The 17,295-nt window shown below is 42.3% G+C and overlaps 2 protein-coding genes and 1 long non-coding RNA gene across 4 annotated transcripts in view; 2 read left to right on the top strand and 1 right to left on the bottom strand.

The window, feature by feature from the left end:
• LOC125983944 (uncharacterized) overlaps positions 1–10,600 on the bottom strand; it is a 73,917-nt gene extending 63,317 nt beyond the window's left edge. The window contains exons 1-3 of one of the 2 annotated variants that reach the window (XR_007486817.1): positions 10,274–10,600; positions 9,609–10,124; positions 9,068–9,199 (exon numbers count right to left, since the gene is read on the bottom strand). This is a non-coding gene — a long non-coding RNA (uncharacterized lncRNA). Of the gene's footprint in view, positions 1–9,067; positions 9,200–9,608 lie in introns of both variants that reach the window. The other variant, XR_007486816.1, reaches the window with a different exon arrangement.
• On the top strand, positions 231–6,467 carry LOC125983854 (fascin-2). Its single transcript, XM_049745517.2, has 5 exons — positions 231–1,554; positions 4,261–4,417; positions 4,492–4,613; positions 4,691–4,858; positions 4,927–6,467. Exons 1-5 carry the CDS (start codon positions 732–734, stop codon positions 5,130–5,132), a joined length of 1,476 nt encoding a protein of 491 aa, XP_049601474.1. The 5' UTR covers positions 231–731; the 3' UTR covers positions 5,133–6,467.
• Positions 10,601–10,654: 54 nt separating the features above from the next.
• On the top strand, positions 10,655–16,124 carry LOC125983906 (transmembrane protein 235). Its single transcript, XM_049745633.2, has 5 exons — positions 10,655–10,795; positions 10,937–11,148; positions 12,412–12,489; positions 12,968–13,105; positions 15,008–16,124. Exons 2-5 carry the CDS (start codon positions 10,977–10,979, stop codon positions 15,247–15,249), a joined length of 630 nt encoding a protein of 209 aa, XP_049601590.1. The 5' UTR covers positions 10,655–10,795; positions 10,937–10,976; the 3' UTR covers positions 15,250–16,124.
• The last annotated feature ends 1,171 nt before the right edge of the window (positions 16,125–17,295 follow it).

The following is a 17,295-nucleotide window of genomic DNA, read 5'->3' as shown; positions in this document are numbered from 1 at the left end:
GTGCATTCAAATATGGGCTATTTAAATTCCTGGTTGCTAAGCTCGCAAACGGAAGACTTGGCACTCATGTATGCTGAAACAGCATGTGGCTGATAAAGACGCCTTTGTGTTACCACCTTGGGGTTTAAGACTTTTTCATTCAAGCCTTGAGGCCCGAATGGCTCGTTGATAGTGGAGCGGCTGAATAAAAAGGTGAGACGAGAGCCAACACAATGCAGCTCTCCTCGTTGGGCATTTTCCAATTAGGTTGCGGATCACCGGCAGATCTAAGCAAGGTTAATCCGACGGGTTATGGCATTGTGGGAGCGGCAAAGTGAGCGATATCATAAAGAAGGTTGAACGATAAAGGAAAGAAAGAGTAAATGAAAGGTGATGTACTTGAAGGTACAGCGGGTGTGTTGTCCTGAGTTGGAGGAGGAGTGAAGAGGAGAGATTTGCAGTTGGTGAAAGCATTTGTGACGTCAGCAGCTTGTTGGATTGAGGTGCTTTGTCCCGCTGATTTTAATCCCAAGTCATTAAGGAACCGAGAGCAAGTGTCTGCACAAGTGCTCCGGCGAGAGAGAGAAAGTGACGAGCGACGGAAGGAGCACTCAAGATTCCATCGACGGAGATAAGTAGCTATCTATGACTTAAAGGTAGAGGAGAAGCAATTTGGAGTTTTTCATTTGGAGCGTCTTGCTTGGTTTCTTTCTGTTTTTCTTTGGTCCTTGGAATCCAATCGTGTGGCAAACATGCCCACCAACGGAATCAACAAAGCCTTGAAGCTCCAGTTTGGGCTAATTAACTACGAAAACCGCTACCTAACAGCAGAGGCCTTTGGCTTCAAGGTGAACGCTTCTGGCACCAGTATGAAAAAGAAGCAGATCTGGACCTTGGAGCAGGACGAGCAGGACGGCCAGGTGGTTTTCCTCCGCAGTCACTTGGGACGTTACCTGGCGTCCGACAAGGACGGCAAGATCATGTGCGGGGCTGAAAGTCCCGACACCGAGTGCCGCTTTCTGATCGTGCCCCGGTCCGATGGCCGTTGGGCACTACAGTCCGAGTCTTACCTCCGCTACTTCGGAGGCTCTGCCGACTACCTGTCCTGCTTTGCCCAGGTGATTGGCGAGCAGGAGTTGTGGGCGGTCCATTTGGCCTTGCACCCGCAGGCCAGTTTGCTGAGCGTGGCGCGGAAACGCTACGCTCACCTGTCAGCCTCCGACGGCGAGATCTCGGTGGACAGCAACATCCCCTGGGGGGTGGACTCCTTGGTCACCCTGGTCTACCAGGATGGCAAGTACAGCCTGAAAACCTGCGACGGGCGTTTCCTGAGTAATGACGGCAAACTCGTCAAGGAGAACACCAACGCGACCAGTTTCACGCTGGAGCTGAAATCAGGCAAGCTGGCCTTCAAGGACTGCGACGGCAAATATCTGACCCCGGTGGGTCCCACGGGAACGCTGCGATCCGGCCGATGCTCCAAGCCGGGCAAAGATGAGCTCTTTGACCTTGAAGAAAGCCACCCGCAAGTCGTCTTTCAAGCCGCCAATAACAGATTTGTCTCCGTCAAGCAAGGTAACTCGGCAAAGCGCACATCCCTTGCCGCCAGGCGGCGGAGAACACGACACGACAACCGAAAAGGAAACTCACAGGAAGCGCCAATTAAGCGGTCCATTACTCACAAAGCCTCACACGACACGTAAACCAGAAGAAAAAATAACACAGACTTAAATTCATGTTTTGTGAGTGACTGAGTAGATTATTTTTCATACTTAACTGGGTTTTAAAATGTCAGCCTGTTTTCAAATGTCAGTATAGAACAAGTGTAGGACAAACCCAAAAAATATGCGAGATTCTTACAAAATTGTATTTCTATTTCACAGTGGACGTTTCAAATGTTTCTGTGGATATACTGTCCGACCGAACAATTGTATTATCCCATCATATTAGCTTGAATACTATTTTGATATTACAAAATAAATCTCAAGAATCAATAATGAAATAATCCCCATCTTAACCAAAATTACAACTACACTAACTTAAAACAGTTAAACTTTGGTATTTCTGACACAATGATCCCATTATTAAAAAAAAAAATCTGATCCTGTCGTAATCCGAGTTCCAAGGGCTACAACTTTAGGCACAATCCCAAAACAAAAGCCCACTGTGGCTTTTAGCAAATCCTTGTATTGGAGATTGGAGATGCAAGCTGCAAAAAAAAAAAAAATATATATATATATTCCACAACAACCATACCAACGAGAAACAAAGCAGCATTCACCGATAAATAAACAAAAAAGATGTTCATTAAAGTTAACTGTGTTGCTTTATAATTGTGGAACTTTCTAATACATTTGTCCAAAATCTCCCACTGGACAAAGTTAAGCCTCACAAAACAATTTGCATACATTAGCATTAAGCTTACATTGTGTTTCTCTGTAAACATTCCAAGGTTGCTCGAGTACGCACGAGGATTCTATTTACATGACTGTAATTGCTTGCTCGCAGTACATAAAAATTAATTAAAACATAAATCATGTGAACGAAAGCCAGACTAAAAGGTGGATTTATGAATGCAAATGGTCATGAAAACATTAGTGCCCAGCATTCGGGCTATTTTCTTACAATTGATTTCACAGTCCACTTAGTTGTAATTTTTGATTTCTTCCTTCTTATTACTTGACACTTTTCTTTACAGCTCGCGGTTAACGCAATGTAATTAAGGTTGGCGGTCTTGCCATATCCACAATCATGCTCGGTTTTCATTTAGAAAAATTACAATTTGATTATGTTGATAGTAAAAAATAGTCAGGGCTCATGAGTTTTCTGGCTTTTTACTCGCCCTTCCCCAAGCTGAGCCCTTAATTCACCGTGATGTCATTTTCAGTCGACAGCAAGTGGCAGAACAAGGCAAAATGCCATGTTTGGACTCAAAGGGCACATTGGACATATTATTGAAAGAAACAAGAAAAAATGACTCGACTTCCCCTTTAAATTTGACCACAAAATCAACACAAACACTATTTTTCTATGTGAGGAATTCTGAACCGGTCGCCAGGCCTAATATGACCCTGAATTACAGAAAGACGGTCACATTAAGAAGCCATAACGAGTAGCAGAAAGCCGAGTTTATCTTGTGCGCGTGCCCCCGAATGGTCGTCAGCCAAACGGTGGAGGTAATTATAGTAATGGTCTTTGTCATCTCAGCCTGGAGGAAATTATGCCCTGACGAAATCGTCCTCTACGGGTCAATAAGCTAAACCTTGACGCCGCTCAGTCTTTACTGTCCGTCCCTCTCCACTGAGGGGAAGTTCTCCGTTCTCCATTTTGGTTCTCAAACACGCCGGTGTGGCTATGACAAATAATTACAGCTGAGCCTTGTGAAATGACGCTCACGTCAGCCTGCGAGAGGTGATCCGTTCGCTTCTCCTGTAAAAATTACTCATGCAAGTAATACGCAGGCTGCGCTCCCTCGACTCAATTACAACATCTGACACCATCAGTGGAGAGCATCTTAACTGGAGTAGATTTAGCTTCATGTTTCTACAACCCTCCATTTATTTTATCAGACCAACATTTGAAACTCTACTGTTGGTCCTGGTGGCAGTTTCACGTTTTCTGAAAGCTGCTTAGCGGGCCCCGCGGTGAAGATTTGCATTTCACCACTCAGGGAATTACAGCAAGCGAATGAGCAGGAAGGGAGGGGGGTGGGGGGGTGACTATGGAGGATTAGGGTTGTAACAGGCTTAAGAAAGAGGTTGGAAGGATATTTCCGTGGTATCTAATTTGACCCGCAGCAGACACCGTTGAGTTATACGCGTCTGTGAGTGTATTCGCCACCACCTGACACAAGCAACCAGACGGAGCTAATTCGTGAGGGCTTAAGCAGAAAACATTGGATTGGCTGCAAGCGAGGCGCCCCCCAGGGCACCGGCTGACTGACAGGAAATTATATGCAAAGACTTTATTTGCAGTAACTATCATTAAAAATAACTTTTTTTAAAAAATCACGTATCAAATGACCCATTAGACAAGGTTTCCAATTAAAAGATGGAAAAAAAGCCTCAGATAAAGTACGTGGCATGCTTGTCTTGCTTGTCTGCATGCCACAAGACTTCCCCCAAGACTTGCAAAAAAAAACAAAATCAATGATGCAAAGATCAACAGTCATAACCTGTTGAATGAGTGAGATGCGATGAAATGACGTCCTAGACGAACAAGCAACAAAAATACCGGTGTGAAGTAGAAACTCAAGGAGCCATCTTCTCTTCTTGCTTCCAGGTGTAAGCATTTCAGCCAATCAGGACGCAGAAACAGACATGGAGACTTTCCAGATGGAAATTGACAAGAGGAGCAAAAAGGCCACGTTCAGGACAAACGGGGGATCTTACTGGACTCTTGTGACTCACGGAGAGATCCAGTCCACCGCATCCGAAGTGTAAGTGGCTGGTAAAAGATGTTTAGAGAGCTATAGAAATTAGTTCATCTTGAGCTGTATGTACCCCTTCCCAGAGAGATCAATACAATGTTCGATATCGAGTGGCGAGGCCAGCGAGTGGCTCTCAAGGCCAGTAACGGCAAATACGTGTGCACAAAGAAAAATGGGCAGCTCTCAGCAGTGAGCGATGCAGTAGGTAAGTGCTCTGGGGGGCAGGGGGGGCGGGGCTTAAACTTGATTGCTGTAACAGTACACTATGTCTTGTTTTTAAAGGCGAGGATGAATTGTTTCTGATGAAGCTCATCAACCGACCCATGCTGATCCTTCGCGGAGAGAACGGCTTTGTGTGTCACCACAAGAACTCCAACACTCTCAACGCCAATCGATCGGTCTACGACATTTTCTCACTGATATTCAACGACGGAGCCTACAACGTGCAATGTCAGTTTTCAGAACTTTTCCCGATCAATAAATCCACAACCGCGCTTATTTAACCCATGTTTCGGCAGGTGTGACTGGAAAGTTCTGGTACGTGTCCAGTAGTGGCCTCGTGTGCTCGGACGGAGATAAGGCTGAAGATTTTTTCTTGGAGTTCCTGGAACACGGGCGAGTAGCTATCAAAGGTTCCAACGGGAAGTACCTTCGGGGAGACCAAGGAGGCACGCTGATGGGCGATCGCACTTCAGTTGATGCATCGTCTCTTTGGGAGTACTAAAACCTCATCAAGTCAGTGTCCTAACACAGTGCAAGACCATAATGAGATGAAGAAGCTGCTGCTGTCAGCTCACACAAAGTGGATTGGCTGGCTAACATTTTCATGCCATCTTTTTATACCAGCAGCCAGAAGACGCCCAATTGCATTTTCCAATCAAGACATTTAGGGAGACGTGTGGTTTTGTTTAGTTTTTTTTCAAATGACCACATCATTGCCAACATGATGAAAAAACACAACTAATCAAAATATGTAGGTCAGCAAAGGTACATCACGTCCAAGCAGACACCCGCAACAAAAACATTATTATTACGAGCGTTGCCTTTCAAGTGTTATTTTGCAAAGCCGATTATTGAACCACAATATGCAATATGTCTTGGTAAATCGAAAAATATATTCCTGAAATACCATCCATTCAAAATTATTTTTCTCAACAACCAACACTAAAATTCTGTCAGGTAGAAAAATCCAGATCTGTTGAAATATTGAAACAGGCACACTTAGTTTAGCTCCTCTACATCAATTCCTTTGTTTTGTCTGATGCTTTTAATTCTTATGCTCCATAGGCGAGGCTAAACGTCACTCCGAGCGATCGGTAATGCCCCATTGTCTTTAAAGACGGAGTTTTCATTCATTTTAATGGACCATTTACAGCTTCCATAAAACAGAGTATGACGCAAAGTGGACTCGCACAAATGAACTGTATAGTTCTCTCATGCTAAGCAATGTACAGTAAAGCAAACTTTGAAAAAAACACGCCTGGTGGAACATGTGTGTTGTGAATGGGGGTTAGGGTTAGGGTTAGATAATGAAATGCGCCCATCAGTGTCAAGTGGGAAAAGTTTCTGCATTGCGGCCTTGCGCTGCACTCAACAGTACATGAGATCATTGGCTAGGCTACGGCTACCTCAGTGAATGCTAATAGAGATTGCAGCAAGAATTTGCAAGACCACAAATCGATCGATGCGGTGTTTGCTAACGCCCACCTTGTCAGTTAAGCACCGCTAGCGGAATCCTAAAACTGGTCATCCAGATTAATGATCCCCAAAACAATTCATTTCATCACATACATAAGCATAGCAAGGCTTGGTAGTAAGCTCAAAAATTGCTAAATATATTTAAGTAAGTAGACGGCGGTGGTATGATGGCAGCGTGACACGAGCCATTAAGTTAACACGGTTTCATCTTGCGCCCGGAGTTGGCACTGTTGTTAAAAAGTGACACTTGCTAAGATTCAATCACGGCCAATACGCATTGGCCTTCCTCTCCACTTGCACACTGTCCATCAAAGATTTTCTGAAAACACTGCAGAAATAAAATCTAAATGCGTCTAAGGAACCAACATGAGGTTTGCTTTGTCAGGAAATTCTGCTATGGCACAAGCCTCAACTGTGTACATGCAACGTTTTCATTGCCTCCACTAGAGGGCAGCGTGTGCCTCTTGTCATTGATTCAATTTACGCACACAGTCAGGTTCCGAGGGCTGAGACAACCGCCGCAGCTTGATGCCAGCATCTTTTAGAATCCTAGCACGCTCGCTGGCCCCCAGCCCTGACATCTGGCGCCAGCACACAGCTCCACCTCACCTCGACCTCAAGTGCAAACCTCTATCCTAACAGTATACATACGAAACAAGGACAAAAAAGTTGCACTTCAGAGAGAACGCCTCATGCCAAGCGAAGTTTTTCAACTGGCAAATATGAAAAGAATGGTTGACTCAAAGTAAACGGTCACGGCAGCACTGATATCTTTTCGACAAAGTGGGCCGTGAAAAATTGGCAGAGCACATGGTCGACGTGTCCAAGTGGACACACGTAAGGGATTTAAACGTCCTTGAAATAACTGCAGCGCCCCGTAATATTGTCCCGCATTCAAATTGTAACGCACAATAGAGCCCTCGAAGGTCACCGCGATCTAGTCAATACAACATATTCTACAGAGGTTAATTATTTGGGCGGAAAACGTTCTTCATCGCATCCAACTCGTAAAAACTTTGCAGTACACAGTCAACATTTCTATGTGACGAGTGAACAATATCACAAGTAGATGTGAAGAAACGGTAAGACAATCCAAAAATAAATTTGCAATAATATCGCTAAGCTACATCATAATTATTTGATGTCGACTAAAACTCCAGAGATCCAGAGAGTAGAAGTGAAGAAACAGTAAGACAATCCAAAAATAAATTTGCAATAATATCACTAAGCTACGTGCTGCGCTTGAGAATCATTTGGTGATTTAACCCCCCAATTCCAACCCTTAATGCTGAGTGCCAAGCAGGGAGGCAATGGGTCCCATTTTTATAGTCTTTGGTATGACCCGGCCGGGGTTTGAACCCACAACCTTCCAGTCTCACGGCGGCCACTCTACCACTAGGCACTGAGCCACAAGGTTTATTTTTTTTAGAGAATCTGGATGGGTTTCTAGATATCACCATCTTAGAGGTCTTGGATTTTCACGGTATCGTGAACAAACAACTCTAAAAATAAAACGTTCACTATCATCACAGCAGTCAATTTTTCAAATTACCCGCACAGAAATAAGAATCATTTTACCAGCAGGGTCTCATAGAGGCTTCTTGACAGGTAGTTGTGGGTGGACAGAGGGTTCTGGGAAGCAAGGCTTTCAACATTGCGTGAACTGCGCAAGCACGAATGAAAAATAGCTTCCACACTATATTCTTAAATAGCACAAGTCAACTTTAATTGCCTTTGATAGACAGCAGAAATATATTACCACCTGTTGAAACAATAGCGAATGAAAATGAAATCCTCCATATCCCTGTTTACCCCGAAATCCATGACACATATTCAATCTGTCCAGATAATCATTGAAAATGGGGATGAAAGCCCACACCTTGCTCATGTTTATAGAAGGTGCAGAAAATGGCAGCGCACGATTGGCGTTGGGGTGAAGTGCGCCAATTCCCTTTTCCAATCTGGAGCCACACACCGTTAAGGCCATTGACACCACCCCCGAGACAGCTGGTCGAAAGGATCGAGTTCATTAACCGGGCTGGAGTGTCGGCACAGACGGCGCAAAGTCTGTACTTCCTGATCGGCATGGCCAATGCACCAAAGCGTAGAAAATGAACAGAAAGTCATTTTCATTTTCATGTGACTCAGTGTTCGCGTTGGAGAGTTAAACTCTAAGTCGAATAAAATCATTGCAGTCCAAAAAGTCATTTGTCGTTTTAGCTAATAGTGCATTTTAGCTACTCAATTATTCGCTGCCCATTCCGGCGTTGTCATGACGTCAAATGCAACCGCGCAGCGGGTATTGTGGAGATGCCGAATGACTCACCTCCACACCACATATGCACCTTTATGAAAAATGAAAGAAAGCTGAACCTCAAAGGCCAAGCTCTAAAATTGAGCAGAAATAAAAAAATTAAATAAGAGTTGAGAGGTTTGGAGTTTTGATCTCAGCCGTTATTCTCTGTGTATTGTGTTTTGAGTGTCTACAAACAGTGTTTTTTAATTGCACGACAAAAACATAGCACATTTGTCAAACAAAATTGCCACTTACCTGTACAGGTAAAATAACACGTTCACACTTATTGACAAATACATATTTAAAGTATATTGACTGAAGACCCATTTGTGATTTGTAAATGTAATTTTCTTTGACAAAATTACAAAACACATATGACCAATTTTAATCAATCCCGTAAAAGTAAAATAAAACAAAATTGCCACTTACCTGTACAGGTAAAATAACATGTTCACACTTATTGACAAATACATATTTCAAGTATATTGACTGAAGACCCATTTGTGATTTGTAAATGTAATTTTCTTTGACAAAATTACAAAACACATATGAACAATTTTAATCAACCCCGTAAAAGTAAAATATCTATTACTACTTTCTTATACGTCACTTGATTCCAGCTTTGATCAAATAGTGAAAAAATACATAATGGAAAAAGATCTTACCTCAAGTTGCACAGCGAGTCATTATGACTGAGAGCCTTTGAGGATCATATTGAAAGTTTTGCTCTCCTGCCAACAAGCCCACAAAGAGCGATGCCAGGCAACTTTGTATAGTAAAGCTCCAACCTTGACATCCTAAACAAAACACAAATATATTATTAGTCAAAAATATTTTTCATTAGAGAGTGGTCATTGTGGTCACCAGAAAATGAGTAGGTCATCTTCAAATCAGGTTAACTCTACTTTAAAAATTATACTGCTACAAAAAACGCAACATATTTCTTCTTTTGTTAGCTTGCTAAGATGGTAAAACCAAGCGTGTGATTTTCCAGAAGAATAGACAGCTCAGTCAAGAGCTGACTCCAAAAATGAAGGACAAATCATGCATGACTTGCAAATTAAACAAGAGGCTGCTGATGATGTTGGTGTCCTCCAGACCCAACCTGATAAGAGGAAGATGGTTTATTTGCGAAGACCAATTATATGTATATATATATATATAAATCCAGAGAGAACCTCACGTCATTCCATTGTCCGTGCTTACCGCAGAGTGCTCAATTGCAGCGTTGCCGTTTTTTTGTTTTTTTTCCTCCACAATGCAGCATTTCTCATGTTTACGAGTCCACGTTTGAGTGACTGCCACAATCTTCCAAACGTCAACGTCCTGCCTGGCAAGAAGACAGCAATCAAAACTCAGTGTGCTCCTTTGTGTGTGGTTTTGTTTGTTCTCCATCTTAACATTTTCTACCACTGAAAAAAAAGTCTGTCTTCCCTTTTGTTTTCTTAAACACCACTCTTTTGAGAGAGCAACTTTGTAAGATCCATAGCAGAGATGTTAATTTTCCCCCACGAGAGATCATCACAGAAATTCATTAGACGAGAACGGGGTTGAAATATCCTGAAGTGGAGGCCCCAGTTGTTTGGAAATGTCTCTTCTCTTCCCTCACCAAGGAGTGGACACACTTATTTGTGTAAGTGCAAGGGAATTAGGTGTTCAAAGCACGCACATGATCAGGCTCTAGTTGTCTCCAAAAGCGCTGCTCATTAGGCAGCCATCTTCCTTTTGGAAGGAAAAACAAGTAAGAGCTTCTACAACATCCTCCTCACATCAATAAGCCTTGTTTTTGTTATAAAATACAGCTTTTAAAAGTTCCTTTAAGTTACACCCCAATTTATTTGTTCAACTACCCCACTGCGTTGATTATTTACCTGAGAAGCTAGTGGCATCGCTTTCCTCTCCCAACAATCGACCATGGGGACAAAAGTCAATACCTACCTTGTTACTTGAGTAAAAACAATTTCAGCTGAGGGCTACCATTTTCTCCCGCCAAAGTGTTAGTTGGATAAATGTTACTTGTTTTACGGGTGGATGCTATGTTGAATTCTTCTTCTCTTCTGAATTTGACGATAAAGTCGACATTTTCACATTATAAAACAGCGAATAGACTTGGTTTCTTTGAAGAATGTCACTCCGTTTTCAACAACGATTTAATTAGAGCTGTTGCTATACCTTGCACGGAGACCGGAAACGAGAGTTACATAAATACGCAGATCACAAGTCAAACGATAGCCTTTACCTTTATTTTGAAATCTAAAACAGGAAGCAATTATTCGCTTTCGCCGCACTTGACGTCGCTACCCAGTCGCTGGTTCGCCCTGTTGAGTGCGAATCACCTGTCAGTGACCTCCCTCAAAACAGAAGCATCTCCGGCTGTTATTTTAGCAGAAAAAGTGAGCACAAAGTGTTATTTTTCTAGCGAATGTTCCCAGTTGCACTGAGAGCGGTAGAGACAAACTCTGAGTGAATTAAGAAGCGAAGCTTTTGCGCGTCTTGGACGATCGTTGTGAAATCCGTTTTATTTATTTTTCTAGCGGAAAAATGCACGGAGGATTTTAATAACTCACCTTCACGATGAGGTACGGCTTGGTAGTTCTCTCTGCTGGCTTTTCGGGTTTGCTCAGTTTTTGCTGCCTTGCCGTGTCAATCGGGACTGATTATTGGTACATCATCGATGTGAATAAACCTAACTACACCGACTCCGAGGACCTGAGTTCCTACTCCGGACTGTGGAGAATTAATGAAGGTACGTGCACTTATTGATTGCTGCACTGAAAAGCACATTTTTACAAGTTTTTCTGATTATTTTTTATTTTATATACGTTGTTGCACTGGAATTGATTAGACGCACGTCCTTAATTTGGTTTTGATTGGAACGGTAGTTGAATTGTGATCAGTACATGGATGGGGGGTGACAAATGGAGGCCCTGGGAGGTAAAGCTGGACAGACTTAGATGAATAGGGAGGGTTGAAGTCAGCAACTGCATCCATCCATAAAAAGCTCATTGCAAAACGACCACCCGCCTCCAGCCCCCTGTCTTATCTTGGTACAATAGGGGTCTTCAGTGTGCAAAAGTGGCTTTTCAAATACTGTTTTTCAATGCAAATAAAGCACAACTTAAAATTGACAGAAAGACTAAAGTAACACTTGAAACACCTCATCTCATCAGGTCCTCCTTGTATAGAAATTGCCAACGCGGCTGCAAAATGAAATGGGCAGCAAAATGAAATGGGCTGCAAAAATGTCAACATGTGTCACAGTTAGGCGTCAATTGTCATGACGACGTTTGAATGCAGGCTTAATTCAAAATGGGTCTCAATTTGAACGTCACTGTTCATCCTTCCGTGTACTCCAAGCAACTTGAAGAATCAGCCGCATTGTCATGATAATGCACAGCCATTCACGTACTGATCATACAGCATCAGGAGAAATCAGGAGTTCAGCTTTTGCTGACGTGGGAGAAAGCCACTTGACTGCCCCAGCCGAGGCTTTAACCTGAGCTTTTTTTTTTCTTCATAATTTAATCATTTGAGTTGGATCAACCTACTTTACACTGTGTGGCAGCTACCGAGTATAGCTCTCATTACCATGACAACAGATCTAGGGAGTTGCAACAAGGCGAGTGTTGATGGAGAGCCCGGAGTATGGAGGGCAAAAAAAAACAATGGTCGTGTCGCACTCAGTGTGTGGGCTGACACTCCAGAAACCCAATAATTTGTCAGCAAGCTATTAAATATTCACAATTGACAAAAATTGACAAGACCATAAAAACTTTTAAATGCACCATTACCATAAAGGCTTTTCACAATGCACCTATGTTCTCTAACACAGCAAAACAGGTGTCTGAATGTCTGAGTCATGAATGTAGCAAAAAAAGGTTTTTACCCTTTCCTATGCGAGATCTTCAAGATTACAGCCATTAAAGTGACATCATTTTCTTCTTTCAAATAGCAGATTTGCCTCGATGAGGCTAATCTCCCGTTGAACATTTTCTCTTGACATTTTCAGGATCAGACAAGAGTTCCGTTATCTCTTCCTTTACGGCAAACATGTCGGCCCTGTCTGAAGTGGAGAGGCACCTTCTCAGTGAGTGTTTGTATTTTTTATGCGTTTAAAAAAAAAACTGTCACCGGTCCATCCATCTTGACTTACCATGTGACACTCAACGCCACCTGCTGGTTGTGGCTGGTCACTGCAAACACATCAGTGCGAGCCAACTGTAATGACAGGAGAGTAAAAATTAGTTTTCTTTTTTCGGATCCTCACCCTTTGCAGTCGATAATGGGCACAACTCATTTGTGGAAACCAGCACAAACATACTGAAAAAAAACCTAAATGCAATTCAAAACAGGCCTCTCTGTAACACATTTTCATCTCGGGTAATTATATGCCGGAATGGGAAATCGGACGGTTAAAATCACTTTCATTTTCTCACCAATTGTCTATTATTAGAGCAACAAAAAAAAAAAACAGCCGTGGGGTGTCGATTGGATGACAAGTACAAATAGGAATCCTATAGTCTTGTGATTAATGAGATTTTCGTGTGTGTGTGTTTTTCTTTCAGCTCTGCACAAGGCGGTGGTCATCATATTGCCATTCGGATTAGTGATGCTGGTGTTTGGTTGGATTTGCGGGCTCGTCAGTTCCTTGGCCTACAGCCCGAAGCTGTTGACCGTAACCGCATTCTACATTCTCATCTGCAGTAGGTCCAAATGCAATTGGTTTTCTTTTCTTCTGTAACGTGTGTGGGCTCAATGCTTTGTTTGTTTCCACACAAGATGAACCTTGAGAATCCATTTTTAGCTCTCCACGACTTTTTTTTTTCCTCCTCGAGGCGGCTGTCTTAGTCTCATTCCAGCCTTTGTCAATACGCACTCTGTACATTCCATTGTGAAAGTGAACAGGTGGCAAACATTCCAGTAGTCACTAATTCACTTTTACAATCGTCCGCATTTACGCTTTGCAACTGATTTCATGGAATTGAATTATTGTAGTTGACTTTGAATACATAATTTTGGTTGACTTTATACACACCTACATATATTTATTCTTTTTTTTTTTTTTTTAAATCATCCTGACAAACTTGAGTTCATCAAATAAAATTGTGAATAAATTAATAAATAATTAAATAAATAATAGATTGATTGCCCAGCCCTGCTCGTATTTCAAGAAAACTCTGCAGATGTCTTTTACGAACGAATCGTCCTCACCGGGGGCCTCTATTTCCTCGACTAGAAGAAAAGCAAAATCGGATTTGTAGGTTTTCGGACAACAAAACACCGTAACGAGAACTGCCATGCTGCTAAACGCTCATCTAATACTAATGAGTTTCCCTCAGCAATCTTTTTGTGGCAAGGATTCATGCAGCGCCGATGCACTATTTTATAGGCACTGTCCATAAAGTAAGTCAAGAGAAATGGCTGTTTGCCAAGGAGAGCGGCAACGACTGCACATCACTGCAAATATGTCTCAGACAAAAAACGGCTCTTCATGCTTCAATCTTCTGGGCCAAGTGCATTTCATGCACAATTGTAATGGTGTGAAAGAAAAACACTGCAAGCCTTTTAAGATTTCGTAATGGCTATGACTTATATTCTTTCGGCAAAGACAGTCAAAAGCTTATTTCCGCCGTGTTTGCTGTTGCGAAACGTTTTTTTGGGGGTCCAAAGGTGATTAAAAGCGCTATTGTGACACCTCGCACTGCTTGTTCTTAATGCCGCATTAATGACCATGCCCTTTTTTTGTTTTGCAAATCAAGGCAGCCATTATTCAGTGAGAATTCAGTAGCCACTTTGAGATGAGGGCGTTGCATTAAGGTATTTCGGAAGGGAAATGTAAAAAATGAAAAGATTCTTCAGTGGAAGCCGCAGCACTGAAATGAGGCCGGAATCAAATTTTGTTTTCTAACTAATTCAGATAGGTCATGATTATGGCTTTGCTTTATGATTTCATCACATGCTGTGTGTCAAGAAAATGATTTTCATGCAAGTCCACCAACTTGAGGCGAATTGAACGGTCCCGACTCTGCTTTCAGCCGACCTTGATCGTCATGCAAGACAATTGAGCGGTCAAAAACAATATGATGCTGATAAATGACGGGCTTAATGGAAACGCTAATAGCTCAAATAATGAGCGTGCCAGTTTTTGTTTTTCATTAGCCAGCCATTGAGGACAGATGGCTTGATTTGTTTTGGATTTTTTTATAGGGCTAGTTGCTCTACAGTCGCATTTTTATCTCGTTTTTTTTTTTTGGTGGGGAACCAGTGTTTTAAGTGAAAACACACAACATCAAAAATAACTAGAAAAATATATATTTTAAAATATTTACCGCATTTTCCGCACTATAAGGCGCACCTAAAAACCTCCAATTTTCTCAAAAGCCGAAAGTGCGCCTTATAGTCAGGTGCGCCTTATATATGGAACAATATTGAGCCGCTACAGCAGGCGTGTTCAAAGTCCGGCCCGCGGGCCAAATGTATATATCTTATATATGGACAAAGTTTTAAAATGGGCCATTCATTGAAGGTGCACCTCATAATCCGGTGTGCCTTGTAGTGCGGAAAATACGGTAGTTGAATCCCATCTGTTGTTTTCATCTGTCCAGGTCTTTTTACCCTGACTGGCGTAAGCCTCTACATCGAATACTCCAACAAGGCCATGGAGGAGTTCCGGCGAATCGTGGCTCAGGAGGAGCTAGCTTATGTGAGGGTGTCGTTCGGCTGGTCTTTCGCCATGGCGTGGGTCTCCTTCACTTTGGAGCTGGCCGCCGGCTTTCTCCTCCTGCTGGCTGCCAAAATCACCCAAATGAAAGGGCGCTATGATTGTGGCGTCGCCGTCACTTTGTGAATGTCAAATGTCTGCAGGGTATGGTCACACTCCCCTAAAAATGCAGACTGGGCCAATCACAGTTGAGCACACAACTCAACCGCTAGCCCATTTTAACCATTATTTTTAATGCAGTTTCCAGAATGCCAAAGTATGTAAGCCAGGCAAACGCAAGCTCCTGATAAAAAAAAAAAAAAAACACTGCGCATCCTTTTGTCTGCTGCTTCAATCTTAAATGTAAATCCCCCAATAAGTTTGATAATGCTCCTCTGGGGAATGCATGTGTCAGTTCTTGAAGCTTGATGCTAGCGACAGTTACCAAGAGGGAATGGGTCTTAGTGAAACGTCAGTTACTTGAAAAAAAAAAAAGAAATGCGACAAAAGCCTACCTTGTTCTGTGTGAATACTGTCTACTAGGTTCAATTTTGTCATTGTATGTGAATTTTTATTTCTTATTGTAGAAAAATGGGATTGTGCATTCGTTTCAGTTTTGTTGTATTGATCATTTCACACTTTGTAATTATGAACAAACTGTAATCGATTGAGATCTACTGAAGCAATGTCACAGCAGACAAGACATGTTATGATTTTATATTATGTATTATTGGTTTCTCAATGTAAACAGGTGGAAGTGGGGGGGGGCTAGTGCATCATGGGAAATAAACGCGTCAATCTCGGTAAGCAAGCATGAGCCAAGTCGAACAATAAGCTAAGGATTTAAACTGGAATATACAAATGATAGGCAATAATGGTGGTCTGAGGACAGATCCCTGTGGAATCCCACGTTGAATGCCGTTTTGCCCCCCAAAAAATACCTCAGTTCTCAAAGAGGTCACTGCAAACATCACGTTCCTTGGTGGCTTTCTGGCGTACAGTAATTTTTGTTTCAGCGTATGTATGATGTTGTTGTAGCTTTAACTTATTTTTTGCATTGGTTAATTTTTTTGGGTAGTGCGAATTTGTTTTTAATGTTCTGTCAAGTTGCATCACTAAGCGACATCAGGGAAGGCTACTTAGCCATAAATGTATAATCAAGATATCAATTTGGAGTTTTATGGTGGAAGAAGAAAACAATGTTGTGTATATGTAACTCATTTTTCTTGGTGTTTAATGTCAAAATGTAATGTATTAAAAAATTAGATGTGAAGAGGCCATTGATGTGTGTGCAGTCGATGATAAATATTACATCAAATGAAAATATTTTTCTTGTTTTTATTTTCATTAATGGTCTGAGCACAGACACGTGTGGGATATTATTTAATGAGCTTTTATTTTTTTCAATATACAAACTACCAATGAACGATAATGAATGCCATCCATCCATCCATCCATTTTCTGAACCGCTTAGTCCCCACGGGGGTCGCGGGCGTGCTGGAGCCTATCCCAGCCGTCATCGGGCAGTAGGCGGGGGACACCCTGAACTGGTTGCCAGCCAATCGCAGGGCACACAGAGACAGACAACCAATCGCACTCACACTCACACCTAGGGACAATTTGCAGTGATCAATCGGCCTACCAAGCATGTTTTTGGAATGTGGGAGGAAACCGGAGTGCCCGGAGAAAACCCACGCGGGCCCGGGGAGAACATGCAAACTCCACACAGGGAGGGCCGGAGGTGGAATCGAACCCGCACCCTCCTAACTGTGAGGCGGACGTGCTACCCAGTGCGCCACCGAGCCGCCCCTAATGAATGCCATGTTAGTGTTAAAGTGTAAAAATAATTCTTGCGTCTTAAAAATAATTTACAGATTATTTAATTTCAAAAACTTTGATGGCGTTACAGAAAGCACAAAATAGGAAGTTGTGAGCGAATAGCTGTTAGCTTCAGAAAATATTGTCCGAGCCAATGATGATGGGCCAAGCATTGACCCCTGTGGAACATCAACGGCAATTTCCAATTAATGATCGTGACAATTTATTGCTAGATGGTTGATAGTGATGAAATATGCACTTCAATGATGAAGGACCAATGACCTAAATCAGTGCTACTCATCAGCTATAATGACAGAGGCTGAAGGCTGGATATGATTAATATAAAATTACACAAGCAGTGTGCTCATCATTCCA

The sequence above is a fragment of the Syngnathus scovelli genome, chromosome 16 (genome assembly GCF_024217435.2).
Source record: "Syngnathus scovelli strain Florida chromosome 16, RoL_Ssco_1.2, whole genome shotgun sequence".
Classification (NCBI taxonomy): domain Eukaryota; kingdom Metazoa; phylum Chordata; class Actinopteri; order Syngnathiformes; family Syngnathidae; genus Syngnathus; species Syngnathus scovelli.
Note: the sequence above shows the minus strand (reverse complement) of the source record. Positions and strands in the feature narration are given on the sequence as shown.

Excerpts from the sequence above, each read along its gene's own strand:
- LOC125983854 (XM_049745517.2), top strand. The coding sequence starts at position 732 with ATGCCCACCAACGGAATCAACAAAGCCTTGAAGCTCCAGTTTGGGCTA. Across the intron at positions 4,418-4,491 it reads CAGTCCACCGCATCCGAAGT|AGAGATCAATACAATGTTCG; the intron begins GTAAGTGGCTGG and ends ACCCCTTCCCAG. Across the intron at positions 4,614-4,690 it reads AGCAGTGAGCGATGCAGTAG|GCGAGGATGAATTGTTTCTG; the intron begins GTAAGTGCTCTG and ends TTGTTTTTAAAG.
- LOC125983906 (XM_049745633.2), top strand. The coding sequence starts at position 10,977 with ATGAGGTACGGCTTGGTAGTTCTCTCTGCTGGCTTTTCGGGTTTGCTC. Across the intron at positions 11,149-12,411 it reads ACTGTGGAGAATTAATGAAG|GATCAGACAAGAGTTCCGTT; the intron begins GTACGTGCACTT and ends TGACATTTTCAG. Across the intron at positions 13,106-15,007 it reads ATTCTACATTCTCATCTGCA|GTCTTTTTACCCTGACTGGC; the intron begins GTAGGTCCAAAT and ends TCATCTGTCCAG.